The sequence below is a fragment of the Poecilia mexicana genome, unplaced genomic scaffold, assembly GCF_051168715.1.
Source record: "Poecilia mexicana isolate PSO_F unplaced genomic scaffold, ASM5116871v1 scaffold_19, whole genome shotgun sequence".
Lineage (NCBI taxonomy): Eukaryota > Metazoa > Chordata > Actinopteri > Cyprinodontiformes > Poeciliidae > Poecilia > Poecilia mexicana.
This window is the reverse complement of record NW_028263388.1, coordinates 24,975,669-25,000,003: the sequence shown is the minus strand read 5'-3', so window position 1 is coordinate 25,000,003 and position 24,335 is coordinate 24,975,669. Positions and strand designations below refer to the sequence as shown.

At 38.7% G+C, this 24,335-nt stretch overlaps 1 protein-coding gene across 2 annotated transcripts in view; it reads left to right on the top strand.

The window, feature by feature from the left end:
* The first annotated feature begins 3,419 nt into the window (after positions 1-3,419).
* Positions 3,420-24,335, top strand: part of capn15 (calpain 15) — a 54,974-nt gene continuing 34,058 nt past the window's right edge. Inside the window, exons 1-2 of one of the 2 annotated variants that reach the window (XM_088016293.1) lie at positions 3,420-3,820; positions 3,921-10,528. In XM_088016293.1, coding sequence (XP_087872419.1) covers positions 10,350-10,528 — 179 coding nt within the window. In that variant the 5' untranslated portion in view covers positions 3,420-3,820; positions 3,921-10,349. The remainder of the gene's footprint in view (positions 3,821-3,920; positions 10,529-24,335) is intronic. The other variant, XM_014988716.2, reaches the window with a different exon arrangement.

Below are 24,335 nucleotides of genomic sequence, written 5' to 3'. Positions count from 1 at the left end.
TACACAATAATATGTCCATCTTACTTGTGAAATGTTGTCTGTGGAGCCCTCACATCAATAATCCTATATCCGAACAACAATAACCCTCAGTGCTGAGGCATCTTCTGCTGTTTTGATTGAGCAAAGTAGGAGGGTATACCGCTCCAAGATGGCCGCCGTATTTCCTGCGCCGGAGCGGCCAATGCGGGGTCTACTCTTATATTATGTCCTTATATTATGTCTATGGCTGCTAGCATTTAGCATTCGTCGGCTACTCTTAGGCGGAAGTGAGATCTTTGTGCGACATTAATCATCACCCGGCTGGAACGCGGTGCGCTAAATAGTGAAACATAATTTAACGAAGATTAATTGTTATAGTCCTAATTCTGACCCAGCGAGTCACAAAACTTAACTGAAAGATTTAAAGTCCAAGCACCCAGGGCTCTTTATTTTCCTGAGATGTGTGGAACTCTACTAATGGTTTATTGCAGCCATGCTTAGCATCAACATCTAACGAAATTACACGTTGCGTAGTGATTTGCTCCAAACAAGAAGATGGAAACTTGCCTAATGTACGTTTTCTTTTCTTTGTTTTATTATTTTGGCAACATTTTTAAGTTTGCTCAAAATGTACAGGACCATGGATGAAAATAGCTAACGTTAACTGGAACGTTGTTGCGTCGGGCGTGACGTCAAGCCCAGCTGGATTCTTATGGTGCCCAAAGTCGCACCATAAGAATCCAAACTGGTTTTGGTATGTGGATATTTTTTTTTTATCAAAGATGACTTGATTTTTGCTTAAAAATTGAAGATAATACATTTAAATTCATACAATCCTTTTTTGTGGACAAAAATTAACTTTTTAAAATAACGAATAATCAATCATATTAAGTGACTGGCAAAGAGTATGAGAAAATGAACCCTTTTTGCATGCTTTAATATTTAATTGTTGTTATCAGAAATCAGAAATAACAAAAGAAAAAAATTGATAGAACAAGAACTTATAATAAATTGAAAATTTAAATGCAAATGTATTTATTTATTTTTAATTCTCTGAAGTCATGCTGAGAAATACCTATTTTATTCTGTCCAGAGTTTTATTTGGTCTAGTTTGATTTTCTTTTGCTATTGAAATTAATAGAAACAAAATCTCCAATATAGAGAAATAAAAATATGTAATAAAGACCTCGAGGAAGACGTAATTTTGAAACCTTCTTATACCGTGACTGTAGGAGACGCTGTATTTTCTGTACATCTCAAAGTTGTCACTATTTTTTCACCTCAAAGCAAACATAGATGGACAAGATGTTTAAGGAGTTAGAATAAAGGTAAATACTTTAAAAAGAGAAAATACTGAAAATACTCACTTCTACCACATCAGAACAGTTAGTGAACATATTTCAGTGTAATAATTTGATCTTTAATATAAAAAAAACACATAGGGAAATTCTTAGTTCCCTTATCTCATGCATCTTTATTTTTATTGCTTTTTCCTTCTTTATTTACATTTTTCTAAATCAGATTTGTCCTTCAGAGTTGTTCAGCGGTTTTATATGGTTGCAGCTTGGACTTCAGGAAAATTTGCCAACAATAAAACACATGGAAGCATTTTGTAAAGCAGACCTTCACAGGGAGTACTTTTTAAAAATGTTAATCCTGTGGTTGAAATCAATACCTCCTTGTGTGCTTATTGTCATTTGCTAGGAGAAAAACAAATCTAACTGGATGGCACCTTTAATCACAAAGCTCCCTCACTCTAACCCTTTGTTTTATTGTGTCCAGTACCGGCAGTATGTCATGCAGGACCTGTAACCCGCAGCAATTAAAGTTTAATGGGTGTTAGACTTCGTTTCATTATCCAAGCAGCTGAAATCTTCCTAATCCTTTGAACCCCCCTGGTTCAAACAACCTGGGTGACACCGGCATTAGCAGAGGTAATCCAGACTGTCTACAGTTTCACATGATACATTTTATCTTGAGAGAACTTATTTTGCATTGATGTGTAAAGAATCAGTAGAAAACCCAAACGAGTCTCCATGCAGTCTCCATTACAGATGGGAAAAGCAGAGTGTCACTTTGAAAAGGTTTGTGTTTATTCAGATTATCATGTCCTGAATGACACCACTTCTAATCTGCCTCACTTGCTTTTGCTTCTCCTTTTTAAATCTCTGTCTGGTCGTTGGAAAGCAGACAGATGTTGGAGCCCTGGATAAGGGAAGGTCATTTTATTTATATAGCACATTTTTAGCAACAAGGCAATTCAATGTGCTTCACATGAATTAGAGAAAACAACAAAAGAAAAAAAAGCAAAAGAAAAACAAAAAGTACTCCATAATTTATAAACTAACAGGAGTTTCTCTGCATAAACTAATAGAAAAGAAAAGTAAAAAGTATAAAACAACATATTAGTTCCCCATGTTTAATAAGAATAAGTAGTTAGTAATTTATAGTATTTTTCTCTATTTGGATTCTTGTTCTGATAAAACTAGATGTTGGTTCTTCATGTTTGATTCTATACTTTCTAAGTTTGTTCCAGTTTTGTAAACTAACAGGAGTTTTTCTCTGATGTTAAAAGTTTAGTGTTAAATGTTGATGTAAGGTCATGAGTAGTTTCTCTAGATAAACTAATAGGAGTTTCTCTAGATTCTAAGTTTGTTCTAATTATATATAGTTATTTTACAGCTGGAAACCATTGTCCAGGCCACATAAAGATGGCTACAAAGTCGGCCTTCTGTCACTTGAAGAACATTTCCAGGATTAAAGGACTAAATGTCCCAACATTCATAGTTGAGTTATTCTTTTTAGGAAGTCTTCACAGATATTCCTAAAAAGTCAAACCTCCAGCTGCAGCTGATCCAGAATGCTGCTGCTGGCCTTCTGACTAAAACTAGGAAAATAGAGCACATCACATAGTTTTGCATAGGACTAAATGTCCCAAAATGCTTTTGATTAATAATAATTGGAACCTCAATAATTCAATCTTTATTCCAACTTTTCTTTTGTCCATTATATCATTCAAATTAACTATTTTTCTCTGATTTTTTGTTTTCTTTATGTAAAGCACTTTGATTTGCAGTGTTGCTGAAATTAACTATACATATAAATTTGCCTTAATATTGCATGTGTAGTAGATCCAGCCTCACACGATGCAAACAAATGTATTACCAGTAGATGGCGCTACATATCCATCGTCTGAAATGTGGGTGGCCCAAATACACTTACAAGCAATAAAAAGCTTTAAAAAAGAAAACCAAACAAAACTTTTACAATATGAGATTGCAATTAAATCCACATGTTTTAATAAAATATTTTTTCACAGAGTCTGAATTAATATAATATTTGTCAATAAGAGGGACGGAGGTCATACCCGGATATCCTTGTTAAAACATCAACATGGGAAATGGAGTTTCGCCATTTTCCCATTCTTCAATCCACGTTACGTCGAGGAACGTGACGTAGTTCAACACATCTAAAATGCGTTCCTTGATTGTTTATCGACGCTTGCGTCACGTAACCGCAAAGTTACGTAATTTACGTACGTCCGAGTCCGTATTTGCTCCGTAGAGATTCCCCCTTCCTTCCTGGGCTGATTGAGGTAAACCTACGCGGTCGCATCATTATCGCTAATACCTGACGGAGTGGAAATAAACGCAAACATTTTACGTGCCTGACCGAAACCTGTGAGGTATGAGGCGGCCGCGGGGCGCGCGCAGCTGAAACCCGGAAGGGTTAAAGTGACCGAATTACCAGCAGGAGAGGAACTTAAGGTCTCCATGGCTGTGAAAAGTTAACGAAGAAACGACTGAGAAAACAGGAATTGTTCGTCCCTGTCCGACTCCAGGTAAGAATAAACGATACTTGAGAGGAGTTCAGGAAGTAAACGGCTGTGGAGGAGTATCGGTAATGTCGGCTAAATGACTGAAAAGAGTCTTTGTTTACAGTGTCCCCCCGGTGTCTTCGTCTCAGTAGGATTGGACACTTTATAGCAGCTCTCTGTAGCTGAGGTTGGTGGTTGTCTTACAGCTCTACAGTTTGTTCACTAATAAAATCAGTTTACAGCCCTGTACCAGAGGGACGAATCGGTCCACAAGTTCCTCCGAGCAAAATTGGATAACATTGTTATTATATGAAAAAATGTATTAAATGATTAATGGGGCTTTGAAGCTTTAGTGCCGTTGAGCTTCAGTATGTTTCTGTTTTGGGGTCAATGTCATAGAAGTGCATTTATTTACCTCTACATTTACTCGTCTTTACCTCACTTTCACTCTCACTGTAGTCATATTGAACAAATTAGAATGTTATTGAAAAGTTCATGTAATACAGTGAAACACATTTTTATAAATTTATTACAGATTGTTTAGAGGTTATTTTCAAGATTTAATTAATTCAAGTCCTGCGTGTTTATGGCTTTCAAAACTGATTAATGGTTTTTAACTTCAGCATTTCTTGATGTTTTGTGTAACATAAGGTTGATATTTCAATTTTAGCAGTTCATTTATTCACCTGGACAGTTACTTTCTCTTTAAATGTCTATCCATGAGCTCGCTGCTTTGGTAATGGAGTCCACTTTTATTTATTTTTGTTAATGTATATAGCAGTATGATAAATGAAAACAAATTCAATAATTTTCACTTACATAATTTATCGTTTTTCTCTTTTTCTACCAAAAAATGGGTGATAAAAGTCTTCAGTCTGGTGATTTGGTCTCAACTAGCTCTTATTTTGAAGGACAGTTTTGTTTACAGAAATTTCATAATTCATTTTATTTGTTGTTTCTGGTTTGTTTATTTATTTTGCATATTTAAAAAGTCTTCCAGTTCCAGTGTTAAATGTTCATCAGAATTTAAAGTTTATTGATCTGTAAGAATGTATTATTACTTGAAAATAGTCTCAAAACAACAATATTATTGTTTCTGGGACAATTTGTCATCCAGCAAAATTTGGCCTATGTATTACAGTATGTATTTTACTACTAAACGTGTGTTGGTATGTGTGGAAGCTCATGCATGTTGTGTTTTGTGTAACTCGGTTTGGTAGATAAGATCTGAATGACTTGGTGAAACTAAACGAAGTATCTTGATTTTTAAGAAAAATCTGAATTACTCATATTAATGCTTCAATAACAATTATTCAACATGCTGGATTTTGAAAAACTGTATTTCTATCAAATTTATAACTGTTTCTGTGAACAGTTGATATATGAATTTAATTGTATAGATGTAAACTGAAAGTAGATAATCCCGTTGTTGTAAAATAAATAATAAATTAGGCTTGATTAGTTTTGCAGCGGATGTGAGGCGGGCGTTTTAATGTCTTTGTACTGCTTGAATGGAGGCCTGCTGGGAAGATAAGGGGAAAAAGAGTCCTGGGTCACTCAGGATATTTGGGTGAAAAAATCTGCAATGTACCATGAAATCAGCTCACATCCTCGCTTCCCGTCCCTCTGAGAACCGACATGAAACCCGACCGCTCCCTCTGGCACCGGCGGTGTCAGCTGCTGCATCTCCGGCTCTTCCAGGGGGACAGGTGCTTCTCAGACAGGTGCATCCCTGTAACAAAGGGCTGCTTCACTTTGCTTCATTTTTTAAATTTTTTCCTTCCTGCCACGTTTAACGGCACAAACTGTGCAAGCAGCTGATTTAGTAATGGAAGTATTTTTGAATTCTGCTGATTGTGAGTGTGCTTGAGAATTTTCTTTCAACCAAATACTGTTGCATAAGTTGTGTCGTTTGTTAGAGGAATCGAAAGGATTTGCCTGCAGCGATACTCATCGCGTTACAACCTGTTCTTAATTTCTTAGTTTTATTTATTTACTCTTCAGTCATTTTTTAACCATTACTTACACTAGTCAATAAAGGCAAAAAACACAAAAAAAACTCAAGATCAAACTTGTACAGAAATACTAGTTTGGTTAATCATAGACTGAAAAATGTGTATCTTCAGTTTGTTATCCATAAAGTATCATCAAAATCAAAGCAGAATAATGTTTTCTGTATATTTTTCTAAAATGTATCTCCAAGGAATCCCAACTGATTACATTAAAGAAAACATTGTATTCTTTCAGCAAATGATTCCCTCTAATTTAAGTAAAATAGTTTTTAACATTCATAATGACCTTTAGTTTTTTTTTAATCTTTCTCTATTAACTTGTAGCTACTTTAATTTTGAACCACTTTTGTATAAAACTTAAAATGAGTTAATTATGTGCTCTGATCACAGTCAACACTGTTCTCAACTCTTTAGATTATTCATTGTATTTCTCCATAAGTAAGCTTGTTCTCTAGGATTCCCAGCAGAAGTTTTAGGCCAGACAAACCAGTTTGAGTCGATGATTCAGCAGTTTGTACAGGCGATTCTCCTGCAGCACCTATTTATGCAAATGAGCAGCACTGGTTACTCATTTGTAGGCTACAAAGATTCATAGGAAAGCGTGTGGTTTGGTGAGTTCTTGTGATATGAATGTGGCCGTGCATTATGTGCTCGATTTGCTGTTGAGCGCCGCGTTTGTCGAACAAATGAGGCCAAGGAAGACACTTGAAGTGGGAGAGAGCGGACAGGAGGAAAAGTTTGACGGCTTCTCTCAGTAATGTGCAGCGACAGTTGAGCAGTGATGAGTGTCTGCACGGTCCTGCGTTTAACCCTTCGCTGCACCTCCCACCGCTGAGGCACAGCCGGCCCAAAGCAGAAGCAAACTAAGCCGCTGCTCGTTTAATGAGCTGCAAAGTTGAAATAATGACATTAGGAATGTAAGTTATCGATTATATTATTGATCATGCAGTAATTTTCTTAAAAACCAGAATTTTCTCTTGTTTTAAGACGGTTGACCATCTCTCCATATGATCTTTTATAATATGTTGAATTTAAACAAAAAAAAAAAAACAATAAAAATGTAACATTAGTTTGTGTCAGCTGTTTTCAATAGTGACTGGATAAACAGAAAATTGTGCTTTTCTCATGTTATTGAACTTTGACCTATTTATAAAATATAACAAATCAGGAACCGCCTAAAATACTAAGTAGAAAAATAAAAGATGAAAAGAATAAAACGAACATGTTCTTATAAAAAGTCTGTCCGCCCAGAAGAGATCTACTCTATAAAAAAAAAAGTAAAAATCTACATTTGTTTAAAAAAATGCAGATTTTTTCAAATCTATTTTTAAAAAGTAGATGTACATTTAAAAAAAAATGTACTGTTTTAAAAATATATATATTATAAAAATATAAATGTTATATAGAAATATTTTAATATTTTTTTAAATTATATGTATTTTAATTTTATTTTATCTCTATTTATTTGTTTATTTTTTGGTCTTATATTGACCCAGGCATAAAGTCAAAGGGAAAAAAAACTTGTCTGGACTTTATTATTATTATTATTTATATATATTTTAATCTACTTCATCAGAATATCTTCTTTGCTGTCAGATAAGTGGGATTATCAAAGTAAGCTGTTTTTACTCGGGCAGTGATGAAGGAAGTCTTGGTTTTTTGCGAAGCCCTGCAGCAGAACCAGCAGCTGAAGCTCCATGCATGATGAGCAGCTGAAGAGACAACAACCCTGATGAGCTGCAGACAAACCGCATTACGCTTTTCTTCCTTATTATTAGCTGGAAGCACTTTATGAAGTTGGACTTTTACTTCTTGTCTGTCACATTTTTAATAAGTCTTTACCTAAAGTGCAGACCTCTGACAGGCGATAAAATCACTTTCCCTTCATCCAGTTTTATCTGCATTTATCTGTGGATGCACTGAAATGAAAAATTGGGTCAATATTGTTCTTGTGGCCAAGAACCAATATTTATTGATATTTTTCACAAAATTTTTGACAGCATGAAAAAAACAATAAACAGACAACCACACTCACAAGTCTGAACCACAAACAACAGGACTGAAATAAAATATCAGGTTTTAATATCGACTAAGTTTTACAAATCAATCTGATATATAAAAAGAAGGTTGTTATCGAACAATATTGATATATAATCAATCCCTATTTAACTGATTTCAATATAAATTAAATTATTAAATTCAAATAATTTGTAAGTTGTATACAATTATTACAGCTCCCACTAGAAAACAACATTTTTGTTTAAATTTCCTTTTTGTAGTTACATAGATTTTTATGGGAAATTTATTTTAAAAAAATCTTAAATTCACATATCTAAACTTAAAGCCTTAAAATGTCTTAATGAAATTACTAAACCTTTAAATGCGCTATTCACAGGTCTTAAATTTTTTGTGGCAGGAATATTTAGTCTCGTATGTAACACTAAAGTATCTTGCGAGACTTTAGTGTTATGTGAAAGAATCACATAACAACCAGCGGTTACATCTAAGCTAACTTCAGTTATCAAACCATACTCTCCATTTATTTTTTATGCATGTTTCTGTTATGCAAGTCTTAAATTTAATTCATAATGGTCTTTAAAGTATTAAATTTGAGTGTTTAAAAGTGCATTAATGCTACTGTCTTATACTGTCACAAATATAAAAAAATAACTTTAAAAAAAATAAAAAGTACACACTGCAGTTTCAAGGGTCAAACAAAAACATTTATAAATAAACCATGAAGTTTAACACAATTTAACAGAGGTTGTTGTTGCAGCGATGAGTGAAACTGGAATTGGTTCCCCTGATCAGATTCTGCCCAAGGCCCCGTTCAGGTCCGGACCGGCTCTGAGGTGCAGCCTGTTTTTCCTGGGAAGTGGGAATCTTTGTTGCGGACAACTTGTGTCTGGAAGCCACCACTCTGGGACCCCATTCACATCAGGCTCTGGCTCGGCGTTCAGCTTTTATTTAAATCTCTTGAACGCAGCCCCGCAGCTTTTCTCTGCTGGCAAAGGCTAGTGCGCATGCGCTCTGCTGACACTCCAGTAATCCGCTGGAGGAGATTGCATCCTAGTCCACTGCGCTCAGGCTGCTACCAGTGAGGGAGAATTAAAAATGATGGAGGAAATGTGGAATTGGAGAAAGGCAGGCTAAGATGTTCGGATGTTATTATGGGACGGAGCGGAGTTTCGCGATGAGTAACCGGGACGGGAACGAGGATGAATCCGAATCTAAGACAGCAAGGCTCGGCTTGCGAATATGAGAAACCCGCAGACAGGAATGAAGCCGGCAGAAGATAAGAGGTTTTCTCTGGGATCTGTATATCTATGGTACGTGGACGCAGGCGCAGAGCGGAAAGCCAGCAACACTGCTGTTAATTATCAGGCTAAAGTGGACCGGCGCGCTGCTTTCCTGATCACCTAATTACTGGTCGATACGTTGTCTTCTGCCCCATCATCCCTACATCCAACTGCACACGGTGAAGTTTGTCCTCCGTGACAGTTTCTCCGTAAAGACTCGCGGCTCCGTCAGCCGCTGCGCCTCGTAGAGATGACGGGCAGACGGGTCCAGATCAATCCGAGCCAGCCTGCAGGAACTGGACCGGCCGGCTGCGGGATCAGACAGAAATTAAGCTGCGTCTCTCAGACAGAAACACCAGGATCAAATCCCCGCTGTTGAGCTGGCAGAGGACCGCAGCGTGACACCCAGCACCCACTCCAGCCCAACCTCTCGGGCAATTTGTTGGATAACTCTTGAGGTGTAAAGAACTTTTTGACTCCCTGATTTATTTTAACCCCAGAAGGAATCCCCACTTTAAATATTTGTGACATTACATGTTCTCCTTCAGAGAAATGCAGCTGATATGTTCCTTTTAAATCTCCATAACAGCTGTTCCTCTGCCGGGATGACTGAAAGGGGAGACTGGGATATTTGCATACTTGTTGTTTTGCCAAAACCCCTCCCTTGAAATCCAGTGCATTAATTTCCTCCAGCTTCCCTTGTAAATAATTCTTCAGGCTACTTTCACTTCTAACTTTCAGTCGCTTGAAATGCATGTCGTGTTAAAACTCAACAAACAGATTTATGTACCTAAATATTTCAGGTGTTTAACGCTGATTTTCTGAGCATGTCTCATAGAGAAGACAGGAAGCGCTTCCAAGGACTTATCATACTCTTTGTACAAGATTTGCTGCAGAATGTTGCAAGCCTAAAAGATGCGAGGAGAGAATTGCAAGGCTTTGCATCAGAAAAACTAAATTTCAACCGCTGGAATCAGTAAAAATGCTCCCACTATTCAGAACTTTTCGCATGAACTCCGGGAAGTGCAGCCGGCTTTGGATCGTCTACCTGCAGATCACCAACATTTGTGAGCAGCCTGTTTGTACCTGAGCCGAGGGGGATATCTGTGCTGTGTTTGAGGACATCGGTGTGCTCCACCTGCTTCAGATCTGGATCCCTCGTCAACTTCTGTGTTGCAGGGAAAACAGAAGCGAACAGGTATCAGGAAGAAAGGGGGGTCTATTTTACCTAAATCTGTGGAGATGGGGAGCTCGGCCTCGTCTCTCGCTGCAGAGACCGAGTCGGACCATGGCTTTGGCAGCACCTCATACCCGTCGACACCCCCTGTGGGCTGGCTCAGGAACAGCCACAGCAGTCCGGTCTGGGGAACCACCTTCATCACACGGCAGCACCAACAGCCTGTTCCGCACCGAGAGCGCAGGTAAGAACTAGAAAAAAACCCAGAAAATTGCATAATTTGAGTTTGCGAAAATACATTTCCATAATTTATCTCAGGATTTGGAATTTTTTTGCGCAAAGATGAGGTGGTTTTTGAGCCACATTGACCCTTTGCAGCTACGTCACTCAGTCGTTCGAGGCGCCATGATGGACGTCAGAAGTGAGGGACGGGAGAATTGAACAGAGCGACTGAGATTGTTTTTCCAAGTTGTTTTTGCCAGTTTATTCATGGCTTCTACTTGTTCGAGTCAAGATAATTTGTCTGTGAACGTGACTCACCTGGTTGGGGCTCCAACAGAAGTTGGAAACAGCTAGCTTAGAAACCGACCCATGACTGTTGATCTAATTACCGACTTTGCCTGAATTCACACCACATTGTTTATATCACTACGTCATAAACAGAGTTTCCCTTTACACATGAAAACGTACAAAAGACGAGATGCTAACCAGATTTTTCCATACATGCTAGGCTACATGACGGTGCGTCATTGTCTCCATGGTTACCAATGGTTAGACACGTACCTTCTCTAAAATGCAATATTTGATGTTTTTCTAATCATGCTTACTTATAAAGTGTATGAACATTAATCTAATTACCTTGTAAAAAGTTTTCGCTGCAAATCCGGGATTACACCGAGGGCTGACAGTCATTATGACTGACCGCTGTTATCCATGCCGCAGTATCTTTCCTCAATAAAATTTATAAAAGAAAATGACAAGTTTGGTTTTTATTCTTGTCTGTCTGTGCATCCTATGACCATTTTAAAGTGAAATCAACTACATAGAAGCGATATTAGGTTACAGATGTCTGTTTTTAGACTGGTTAGAAGCATATTGGTTGTTTTGTGGGCGGATATCTGGAGGGCATTGACGAATCACGTGATCAACAGTCGAAAATGACGAGGAAGACAACAGGAAGTAGTAGTAGGATGACTGTTTTATTTGTTGTTTATTTATTCATTTATCTTTTTCCCTTTTCAGACAAAGTGCAGCAGAGCGCTCACAGCATCACACAGTTCATAAAAAGTTGTTATTCTAACATGTTGAATCCAGCTCTTCTGTAAAATCCCAAGTCTTGTCACTCCAATGCCTAAACAAGACGCAGACATGTCCTCTGATAGCTGGTAGATGATAAACGCTAGCACCATGATTGAGTTGTGAATATATCTTATTGAACTGTGTACATCTGTCGCTGCCAGGATTTCTAATGACACGAACAACCTTATTCTCATGATTTTAAGTTCTTAATTAATGCAAAGACTGCAGTCAGTTTTCTCAACATTATATAGACAAAGATTTGCACACATTTCTACTAGAAAGGCATCTATTGAGTGCACTCTGGCCCAACTGGGTCTGCTAGAGATGCAAAGAATATGAACTTCTTGGACACATTATGGTGCAAAGTGGAATATTTTGACTCCTCCATTCATTTGAAAAATACTTTCTGACCAAAGCCTCTGAGTGAAGGATTCAGTAACTCCCCTTGCCATGGATCCCTCCCACTGGTTCACCAGAGCTTATCTAATCAAAGCCTTCATTTTGATGTTTGGCCATGATGCACCCAAAATCTGGCTAAGCCGGATTAATGAAAGCAAAATCCCACCTCCTTCTACAGCTCAGCTAGATGATGTTCGCAACGATTTAGGAGGTTTTTAGAAGATTGCCTGTGCAGATAGACCTAACCTCTTAGAGCTCAATAAAAACAATGTACAACAAACCAGGACTAATTTGAAATGATTTTGATGATAGTCTTTTTGCCTGACTTTTTGGGCTGCTTTAATGCAGTTTTTCTACTGTTGGTAGTTAAAGTATGAATGGCCATTGGCGACACGTCCATCTGTAAATAATCCTGTCCACGTTTGACCACTGGCTTTAATCTACGTTTGTCCTGATGCTGAGAAACGGTAGCAGTGTTTCCAGAAACTTTTTAAATCTCATTAGAAAAGATTGGTGGTACTAGTTTTCTAGAAAATTTCTCAGACTAATGGCAAAATTTCAGTTTTTAGCGAAAATTTACTATTTTTTTCTATCTACAATGGCCCTGATACACGTAGCAGAAATCCCTCACGTTTTGGATCTACAGTAAATATTATTTGATTGATATTAGGTCGTTGTTTTTCAGTCTACAATTTTGACCCACATGGCAAAAAGTTGGGACACCCCTGATATACAGGAACCCTTAACACAATGCCGCCCTGGGTGGTAGCCATTCTTTAAGGACCACCACTATAAGTACATTATGGAAAAGACGTAATATTCATGTATATTCACAATCAAATGAACCTGCTGTGTCATCTGTGCTGTGGTTAAAAGTTTCAAACTTTTTCTACGAACAAACTCAGCAGCTGATTGACTGGCCGATGCGTCTTTAAGGAGCCACACTATTTGTTGGAGAGACGTTGCGTTCCGATTGACTGGATTTCTGAGTTTTACTGCATTAAAAGATTTGCTGTTTCAACAAGAAGCAGCGTATGGCAGTAATCCGCCGTTCCAGTCGCTGCTTCCTGAATCCCAGTCAACATACTGAAAGAAAGCTTTGACTGTGCAGCTCGCAGCTCAAACGGCACTTTGGACTCATTTTCCTCCAAGAGGTGCTGGAGGAAAATGAGATCTTCTCGACCACCCTCACAGAGATTTGTTTAGAAGCGTTTCCTGTTTTTTATTTATTATTTCGTTTGCTTTTTTTGGTCCCGTCTCCCAGAACGAGAGCAGGCAGTTTATATCGACCGCCTGAAGTGTATTGAAGTTGTTGCTGAGTCACTCAGGGCATCATGGTCTGGTTGTTAGTTATTGATTTTCAGAGAGCCCGATCACATTTCCCCACAATGGATGTCATTATTTATTCAGCATCCGTCTCCAGTTGGGCTTTCATCTTTCCTGATTCCTGCTGTCAATGCTTGCCTTGTGGGTTGCTCTACATTTAACAGTAAAGGCCGTCCTGTCGTGGTCGAGAAGATTTTTTGAAAAAATCCATCCAGACAGGTCTTGTTGTATTTGCTCGGAGTTTAAGCTCAGATCCATCAACCACAGCTTGATTTATGAATGAAACGGATGCTCCTGTCGTCAGACTGGCTTTGCATCACTCAATCAAGGTCTTTTTTCTGTTTGCCAGACTCCACTTCCTGTCAGCAGTCAGACTGCACTCTGAATCCGCTCAGCACATCAATGTGTACATGTACATTAAGCATGTTTGGAAAATCAAGCATTTGTGACCCTTGGAGTCATTTTCTGTGGCCCCCAATACAAATTTGGCCCACCCATCACAGGTTTTTATTTTTAAAGTTTTTAAAAAGGATAAAATTATTACCGACATAATACACATAGCAGTGGCGCAGTTGGTAGAGCTGTTGCCTTGCAGCAAGAAGGTCCTGGGTTCGATTCTGCACGGAGTTTGCATGTTCTCCCTGTGTATGGTGGGTTTTCTCCGGGTACTCCGGCTTCCTCCCACAGTCCAAAAACATGACTGTCAGGTTAATTTGTTTCTCCCTGAGTGTGAGTGTGTGTGTGCATGGTTGTGTGTCTCTGTTGCCCTGCGACAGACTGACGACCTGTCCAGGTGACCCCGCCCTTCGCCCAGAACGTTAGCTGGAGAGGAACCAGCAACCCTCCCAAAAATGGATGGATGGATAATTTTCTTACAAAAGAAAATGTTAAGTATAACACAAAGTATTTGTCTTTTCATAACCATTTTTTTATAAGTAGAATCACATCTTTGTAGAAACCTTTACTGAAAAGTAAATTCTTTATTAAACTCGATGAAATGTAGCATTTTGAATGGAAGTGACTCAAAACTTTTTCTTATTATAACAGGATAACTTTGAAAACTAGATTAAATTTCTTTTAATTTTAAGCTACTTTTCTACAAAAAAATTTGATTTTATTGTAATCTTTCCAAAGTTTTGCAGAAAGTTTGTACACCCGTGTCTTACAGGGACACCCAGCCATGCATCATGTACAGTGTTGGATGCAGTAGCGCTGTGTTTTCTGCTGTCGCCCCACTTTGCCTCGCTCGCGTTCACACACCGCTGTGTGATCCTAACCACGTTAGGCAAGCTTTGCTGAGCTGTGACAGAGCATGAAATATAGAAACAACAGAACACTACGAGCCGGCTTATTTTCAGCTGCTCTCTTCCAGTTTCTTCTCTAATAAATTGTTCCATAAAACATTTTCTCTCTCAACTTTTTTTCCTCTTATGCTTTTCCAACCCTAGATTGCATTGGCTGTCTAGTCCTTGGGGTGTTTTTCATATTGTGATTTTTTTTTGGGGTGGAGGGAGTGTTTACTCCTGAGGAAAGCCAACTTATTACACAGAGCTGCAGTGTTTCTTAGCTTTGACTCGTGTTTTAATTGAAGCGCCACAGTGTAGTTCTGCACATTGTTCCAGGAACAATGCTGCTTTGATTCACTTTACTTCAGCAACTACCAGCTAGCGTCTTTCACTGCCGATGTCCTTGAAGCTCTGGAGTCTTTCCGGAGCCGATCCTCGATGGCTGCTCTGTCCCGGTGTGATGAATGTCGCCGTTTATCGCTGCTCCATCCGCCGGCTCTCCTCCGTTTAATTGGATTGAAACCGGTCCACTTGGGCTCAACAAGCGTGGTCACTGGCGAAATTATTTCAGCACATCCTCCTTTGCAATTGCCTGGCTGATGAAGACGGGTTCTGGTCGGGACGGCCCGGTCGTCTCCAGAATAGATTTGGCAAGCAGCAGTTGTCTTACAGTGTGGTTGTATTTGGAAAACAGAGCAGCTATGCAGCGTGAAACAGAAAAAACTAGCCTGTTGGCGCTGCCTCTGACATGATTCCAGATTTCCCCATCCTTGTTGCCATGGAAATCTGTAGCATATGCTCAGTAACCTAATTCCATCAGGCCCCAGACAAGACCGCACTTGGCAAACCTGGCAGTCTGAGGCAAAAAGCGGAAACTGCTGGCAACCCGCACATCTGCAGACGCTGGTTTGTCAAAGTTACTGCAAACTTTTACTTAGGCGGTCCGGTTGAGTCCGGATAGCTTGTTTCAAACCCTGTTTACTGCTCTGTGTTTAGGGGTCATCTGCTCATCAGCAGTAAATAAATCTTTACTTTGTGTCGATGTGAGAGGCATCTGTCTGGCTGATGGTAGTTTTCTGTCAGACTCCTCAGATTCAAAAGCCTCCAGGAACTTTATATTATTAGAGCCGCAGTGGACGACAACGCTGTCATCCTCTTCCTCGTCTCTGGCTGCGTTGCTGCTTCTTGCTGCTAACGCCAGCTGAAGCCCGGTCAGACAGCTTCCTCTGTTTAAAGATTCAAACGTCTAAAGCTGTCTCCACCGCTGACAGATTCACATATCAAAAATGAGCTCTGCTCCTGAAATATTCACTGAGGGCAAAGCCAGGGGTCAGACGCTTCACACTCTCTCTTAACAGGACGCCATTTATTTCCTTTTCCAGGCTCCTAGTTAAAGTAAAGCAACTTATTTATTGCTCTTAGTTGTTAATGCCTAATATCACAAAGCCTGATATTAGCTGGTGTAATATGGAGTGGAAGCAACAGTGCGGATGGCCGGCATCAAGATATTTTAAGGCCTGCCCGGCCCCCACTTATTGCTGTACACAACCAGTGTAATTCTAGAAAATCCCATAAAGATGACCTCAAATGGAGCCGCGACTCCTCTGCATCCAGAGGCGTTTGCTGAACAGCGAGGAAATAGGTCAGCTGCGCTAGCGTGACTTTGACAACCTTAACATGTTCATGTGCTGTGTAATTCGGTGTGTTTACGTCCATTTAACACTAAAATAAGGCGACACACACACCTGCTGTCTGACACGTAACCATTTATCACCTAACATGTAATCGCAAAATAAACATAAAGCTTGAAAACGCCGTAGCTAACCGAATGTTTACGTTGCGTTGTTCTTTGTGAGGGAAACGTCTGCATGTTTTTTTTTTTTGTGCTGACGTTCCTGATAGATAATAATAATAATCTGTACCGTTTCGTTCGGTTAGCGCAGCGCTGTCGTAAGTCGGTTGCCATGGCAACCATTGTGTGCGTGTGCGCGCGCACACATTGAGAAAACAGAAAAATACGAGTCAGTTTCGAGTTGTCGATCGCCTGTTTTTCACCCTTATTTTTCCTCTTTGTTGTGGTCCAATGCAGCTGGTGTAATTTAAAAAAATAAAAATAGAAAAACAAAAGCTGGATTTATTTCCTTATTTGATGACATCAGTCATCAAATAAGATAGAATATTTCACAAAGTATTCATAACGGAGTGCCTCATCTTCAGGATTACAGGTTCTGAGCTGTGATCCAAATTTTTATCCATTTTTATTTAGAACAGAAAATATAAATTGCATCCTGCATACTAAATATTTGGAAAGCTGCTGAATTTACTGGGTGTTTGTTTTATTTTGGGCTAAATTCTGTACATCAATAACAATAAACGTTAATATAAAACCAGTTATGTTATTTGTGAATAATGAGAATCTCATGCTAGCCTTTACATTTTCCTGTTAAATAATCTGATATCATCCTAGCAAAATAAAATGAGCATTCTCTGGGAGTAAGTGGCTCCTGCAGCATCCTGTTCCTCTTTTAATGTTCTATTTTGGTAACAGAGAAATGCTTGTTCAGTTTTCTGCAGCCGTCTTGGTGCGTAGCGTCAACCGTGGTTATGGAGGACTTTGCCTAAAGCTACTCCTCCTTCAAAAGAGCTCTTGTAACGTTGGACTTTTCATCCCGCTGTCCCTGCACCATTAAATTCTTTCTCCGAGGTTTGTCTGCTCATCACGTTATTAAAGCTTCCCCAGTTATCTTTGGGCGTCCCTTGTGACTAAGGCGTCACTGTCATCAATCCTTTTGTATCACATCACCAAGTTTCAGTGTGTCATTATAGGAGCTCTTTGTCTGCTGCTTAAGTCTTGGCTCTAGACTCTTCCTGCAGATAAGCAGCAGTTAGTGGCTCCTTTCCCAACTTTTTTATTATTTTTGCATATCATTCTGGACCTTTAGCGGCTGATTAATGACTCATATCAGCCCGTAACTTATTACCTGCAGGATTGGAAAGATGCCTTGGAAGGTAAAGCTCATTTCTGTGACCCATACAGTCCGGATCCTCTTAAAGAGACGGATCGATGTTTGGTAGGAGTAAATTATTAAAGGAAAAGGTTGCCCCCAGACAGGCTTCATGCATTAAAAGGCGCTACAATAAATCTTTACACAGCAAAAGTATTCATACCCTTTGTTTTATCGTACTGCAGCCACAAACTCTAATGTGTTTAATTAGCTCTGCATTGCAAAGTAGAAGGAAAATAATATGTTTTTACATCTTTTTTTTACTTTTTACAAGTAATAAAAGCTGTGATCTCTTTTATCATGATCTCTTTTATCATGCTGTAGGTTTAGCGTAAGCTCCAACCATCTTCCCACCAACTGTGACCCACTTCCTCGTCCCTGTTGAAGAAAAGCTTCCCCCCAGCATGGCGCTGCTGCCCCGTTTTTTCTCTGGTTATGGTGTGAGTTGGGTAACATGCAGTGCTTTTTCACATTCTGCATGTAGGGCAAAATGATCAGCTACAGTCTTCCTTCTGTTTGTTCCCTACTGCGTTGCCACAAAAGTCAGAGAACAGTCAACAGATGTTCCCGCCTGGCCTACGGATCAGTGCAACTCTTCCAGAGTTACTGTGGACCTTTTGGCTTCTCTTCTGATTGTTTCTTCAACCTGTCGGCTGGGATGGACGACCATGTGTGGTGCTATAAGATTTTCATGTGTTGAACCTTTTGTGACATGTTCAAAGCTCGGCATGTTGTTTCAGGACTTTTAGGTTGATACTTGGTTTTGTTCGGGGCTAATGCTGCGTTCACACCAAACGCGTTTCGCACATCAAAAACGTGTCCGATGCTTCAAGTTGGACTTGTGCGCACTTTGAAGTCAGACGCATTTTGCTCTAGATCTGCGTCAAAATCAATGTAGACTCGTGTTGGGACAAGCTGTTGTTTCCTGTTGTCGGTCTATTTGTACAATGATGCATAAAATTGAGAGGGTGACACCAAAATAAATACATAAATACATAGTATTTATGTATTTACTACATAAATACTATGTATTTATGTAGTAAATACATAGTATTATGTATTTACTACATAATACAAAATATTATGTAGTAAAAGCTTCTGAAATTATAACGGAGCCTCAGATGTCTTTGCTGAGACAAAAAATGTTCAGAAATGTTTCTGTTGAACAAACAACGGTGGCAGCTGATAACGGCCTGACGTACGTTGGAGCTGTTTCTCCCTCTCCTGGTTTCTTTGAACAAGGTGGATGAAATATTGAGAGAATTTAGGTTTTATTTACTGAAATCAACAGAATGTTACATTTTCAGCTTCTGCGATTCACTTCACACTGCACCCTGGCAAACTAACCAAACCTTTTGAAAAACCTTTTCCCCTCCTCGCCTGTGGGGGCGCTGCACCAAGAACACCTGAAGGAAGCGACATGAAAATCTCTGAAGAAGACACTTCCTTCTTCACAAAATGCTAACAAAAATGGCATCAGATTTTAGCAGTTGTAGGATTTCTTTTTTGGTAAAAGACCACGAGCCATTTCTCTCGCTCCTGCTGGACCAGCAGGCTTGGTTTGAGCTGTATTTACCCAGAATGCCTTGCACCATAGTCATAAAGTCATAAATGCTTCAGAAAGGAGCTTTGTGTTCATTTACAAGAAGTGGATTTTATATTCACCGTCTGTCCTAAAGAAACATTAACCTCTGAGTTTCGCTTCATTTCCCCAATAACAAAACAAAAAAACTTAACAAAGAGCTGCCTATGGAAAGTAATTTTGCAGATTAGTATATTCATCAATTATTATTCCAGTCCTCATTCTTCATTTAAAGTCACTTTTACCCATTTTCTGCTCAGTTGTGCTCCTTGTAGCCTCAGTATGTGTACCAATTAAGTTTCGTTTTTAATTTAAAGTTCTTTACTTTTCAACTGAAATGAACCTTTAGTGGAACAACAAGCTGAAATAACGAGGCCGTCTGAAAACGATGGCTAAAACACCTGCAGCTGATTAAAAATCCCCACTCTGCATTCCGATCACTTGCAGCTGTAAAACAGGTGATTAGGTCACATCTGGAGACATTTCCTCTAAATGAACTCAGCAGTTTTGAACTCATCCGGTCTGAGCTCCATGTAAGGGCTGAGTAATCCCTCTTAAGCTGTTTTTTAAAAACTGGTAGCAAATCAGGACAATTACAGGTAACAAGACTGTAACATAGCCTCCTCCTTTTATTTAGGCTTAAAACGATTTATTTAAATAATACCACAAATCTGTTATAACTATGACGTATTTTCCAGACTACAAGTCGATTTTTTTCAGAGTTTTACTGGCTATAATCAGGTGTGACTGATATATATTAATATATAATATATTAATTAATACATACTGTTTGACTTGAGTAAACCAGGGGTGTCCAAAGTGTGGCCTGGGGGCCATTTGTGGCCCTTGGAGTAGTTTTGTGTGGCCTTGGGTGCAGTTTACAAATGGTTTAAATGGAGTTGATGTAGATGCAGACAAAACATTTTTGGATGAGATTTTTAATGAGTAATTTATATCACAAATAGAACATTTTAGATACAAAAGTGTTTTCTTTTTTCCATTTTAATGCCATATTAGTGACTTTTTACTCAAAAACAGACCCAGTCACACCCAGTACTTAAAGGTTGTGAAACCCAGTTCGCATTTTTGTTGTAGGGAATAAACTTCAATTTGATGCTGAAGTTTTTGTATTTATTTCTTATTTTGTGTAAAACTCTTCTGTTTGATTTGTTTGCTGCCTTGTTCCACACTGGGTCAAATGTTCGTTCTTTCCCTCGGATCCTGATTGCAGACTTCCTGAGGTCCAGTAGGGTCCAGTCCTGCACGGGTCAGCGCTGTTCTACAAGCGCTGACAGGCCCTCCTCATTATTAGGCCATAGCTTTTTATGATGATGCACTCACCAGTCTGCTTTTATTCACCTTTTACTTTGCGGTTTGTCTTGTAATTTATCGCGCTCTGCAGAATGCGGCTTTTAGCTCGAGGGAAACGTTCCAAGTTCTATTCGTACAAACATGAAGTCACAGTTTGTTGGTGATTGCTGCCAAGTTAGTTTCTTTTTTTTTTTCCAAAGACAAAAAAAATGTCTCAGTCTCAGCAGCATCTGTGTGCAGATTGAAGAAATTCAAATTATATTTGCATGAATATTCGCCTGCTGTTTAACAGACGAAGAGAATATAACGAGGTGGATTTTTAGACTGGATGAATCCCAGAGTTTTGGTTGCTTTGCTCCTTCATTTTAGTATTTTGTACCCGACTTGTTTGGAGCCATCTTCCATGGAAGGCTACCAGCCATTCATCAGTTTGTACCTCCTCTAAAATCTGACTTTAAAGTGATTTTATGTAACTATTACTAGTTTTTTGTGAGAAAATGTAAATCCAGAACTCCAATAATAATAATTATCTGCCTGTAGGATGCTGATGGTTATTTAACTCTCACTTTTCACAGGAGTTAAAAAGCCTTGATAAATATCAGAAACAGTTTATGGAAATGCAGTGAAATATGAACACAGAGCAGCTTTGGCAGTCACAGAGGTTAAGAACCGCACAGTTGCTTGTGAATAGCTAAAATCTGTGAATTCAAATGTTTATTGAAAAGCTTTCATTCAGACAAGCATTTATGTCGGCATTTATAAACTCTTATTAAAGAAAAATTACAAGCAATTAATTACAGATCTTAAGACAGAGATGAGACAAAAAAGCTGCCCCACGCTAATAAAAATGCTAATGGCTGCATATTTTTATAGAAGCTCCTGGGTGTTCAGCCAATCAGCACCAACAAAAATACATGATTTTCCTGGATTGGCTGCTTTGCAAACTCCAGCCAATAGCATGTCGAGTAGCATTGCACTTTTATTTTTTTTAAAATACTTTACATATGTTGTACTTTTGAAAATAATACACAGTTAAATAAATACATAGTGAAGAGTTTAAATCATGTTTTTATAGTAATTAATCTCCATATTATATTACAGTCCTGAACTACCAAACAAAATAAACATAATCACATTGGTTTGTTAAAAGGGCAGTAATTACTTTATAAATAAATTGGTAACACTTTATTTGATGAGACTGACATGACGCTGTCATAAAAATGACATAATAACCTGACATAAACATGAAGGAGTCTTTATGATTCCTTCACAGCTGTCATGAAATATTCGATGAATAATGACACTTTTAATGCAAAGTTGCACTAAAACTTGCATTAAAAATGTCATTATTTACCGAATGACAGTTCATGACGACAGTCAAACATTCATGAAGACTCTGATGTTCATGACAGGTCGTCAGTCTTATACACACCTCTTCAAATAAAGTGTTAACAAAAAATTATTTAGAGCCAGGTGAACCTCATCTATCATCACACAGCTGAAGATACTTTCTTTTACCCCTTCCTGTGTCAAGATTCACCTCTCAACAACTAAAAAAGTTATATTTAGTTATATTTGTTTTGTTCATTAGGTACAGGTCACAGCATTTAATAAAAACAGATTAGCCTTGTCTCCATGAACTACAAAAAAATAAAAAATTTTTGTGTATGGAGGAGAGGAACTCTGCCCCCTCTGTCCAGGAACGGTACTGCACTTTTCCCACAGTCCCGAGGCTCGGAGCCAGCCTTGGAATGGCTCTTCTAATGACTGTCGCACAAAGGCCAAATGTCTCGCAGTGAAGCTGGACAAAGCTGGCAGGAGTCGGCTGACTCGGTCTCTCGGCAGAGTTCAAAAAGTAGAACCAGTCAGCGATTACCATCAGCAGTTTTTGAGTTCGCTCTCCTCTGGCATCAGCAGCTTCCTCAGAGACATTTCACCCACTTTTCTCCCAAACTTTCATAAGTTTTCTCATTTCCACGAACAGCTTAAGCTCATGCCCTTTAAAATGATCTGCTGGATCTCAGAGCGTCTGGCGCTGTGTGAAGCTTTGAAATGAACTCTCCAGGCATGACACCGCTCCTTAAGTGAATTTAGAGCAGGAGCAGAAGCTGTGGCGAACTGTTCGGTGCAGAAATATTAGGTTTGTCAGGGCGAGGTTGGCCTTTTCCGCCTCCCTCTCTGGGCTGAGACATCTGGCCACCTGCCCGGGTTGCAACACCGAGGAACCGATGAGCTGAAGTGAGCACTTTTAGTTCGAGCCTCTCCACTTAGCACACAGCCAAGGACAAAAGGTGTATGCGTGTGTGTGTGCGCGTGTGTGTGTACACACTGCTGTAAGGACGTTAGTGGAGCATGAACAATGAAAACATTCCTTTACAGTAAGTGTGGTCCAGGGATCACAGGCTGAGGTGGCCCATCCTTTACAACAGCCACATACATCCGAATAGATTACAAAGTCAATTCAAAAGGTGAAACTAATTGATTAATTACCCAAAGACTGATATATTCCATTCATTCCTGATTATTTCTTACAGGTTATTACTGTTCCTCAGAAAAATACACTTACAAAGAACCATTTTTAGTTTTAATTCAGGAATATACAGGAATATGATTATAGGGAAGGCAGATTTCCATTTAAGTCTTCTGGAGAGAAATGTTGAGAGCACAAATGTAGGTCCTCCGGAAGTTTTGTTCACTTCCGACCCGCTTCGCTCTTTTTTTCTTATCGTGTGGGAAGGGATCCAGATTCACTTCACTGTTTCTTTTTATCTTTTAAATTACAGGCAACAGTGGCACAGTGTGGCATTATCTAAAACGTTAGTTTGCTTCTTACTAGACATACGCATGTTTGACGTGTCAAATCAAGCGTTAACCGCAGCAGATTGTTGCTAAAGAAGCTGGGTGTTCACACAAGCTGCATTTCCATTGACCAATAGAAATGACCAAAACTGTAATTCCAATTGCGCAAATTGGAATTACAAAAATAAAAAATAAATTTGTTTAATGAAAACACAACCGTTTCAAAAGAAAAACTCAAATTTTTCCATAAAACGTTTTTGCATATTGATATGGTTTTTCAGCCGTATCAAAATTAGTGTACTTTGTAAAACTATTTTTTCCTTTCTTTTTTTTTTTGCAAAACACTTTTTTTGCATCGCAGAGGTCATGTGATCAACAACTAGATGTTACTACTGGCGGAAATGACGAAGAAGACGACAGGAAGTGATAGGAGGATGATGGTGTGCCATGTTCCTGAATGACTTATTGGGTGGACAAACTTATTCACGTGATTTTTAATTACATTTTTTTAAAATAATGCAATTGCGAAATAGTTCTCGACAAAGTTTTGCTCACATTTGTAATGAAAAGACAGCAACCATGCTGCTGTGAAAGTAAAGTACCTTATGTACACATCACATCTAATATTTCTTTATTAATTTTTTTTATTTAATATATTTTAGTATCCTGGGAAGCATAATTTTCAGTTTTATGTAATAATAAGCAACAATAATAACAAAAATAAGCATTTATAGCTGACAGATCTGGGTTTGTGTAATTTCCCTTTGGGATCAGTAAAAAAATGTTTTAATTGAATTTGATGTATCTATGGAGGGATTATCAGTCAAAGTCACACAGAAAGCAAACAAGAATAATTTTGTTCTTATTTATCCACTCACTGCATGTGACACTTTTGGGTCATTAAGACGTTTCTCATTCACAAATGTCAATTTGGTACTATAGCTTATTTCACTACAACTGTGATAAACAGTTGTAGGACGCTGACAACATTCTGGCTAACGTTTAATGAGGGTAACTATGGCAACCAGTGACAGTTTAAGCTCA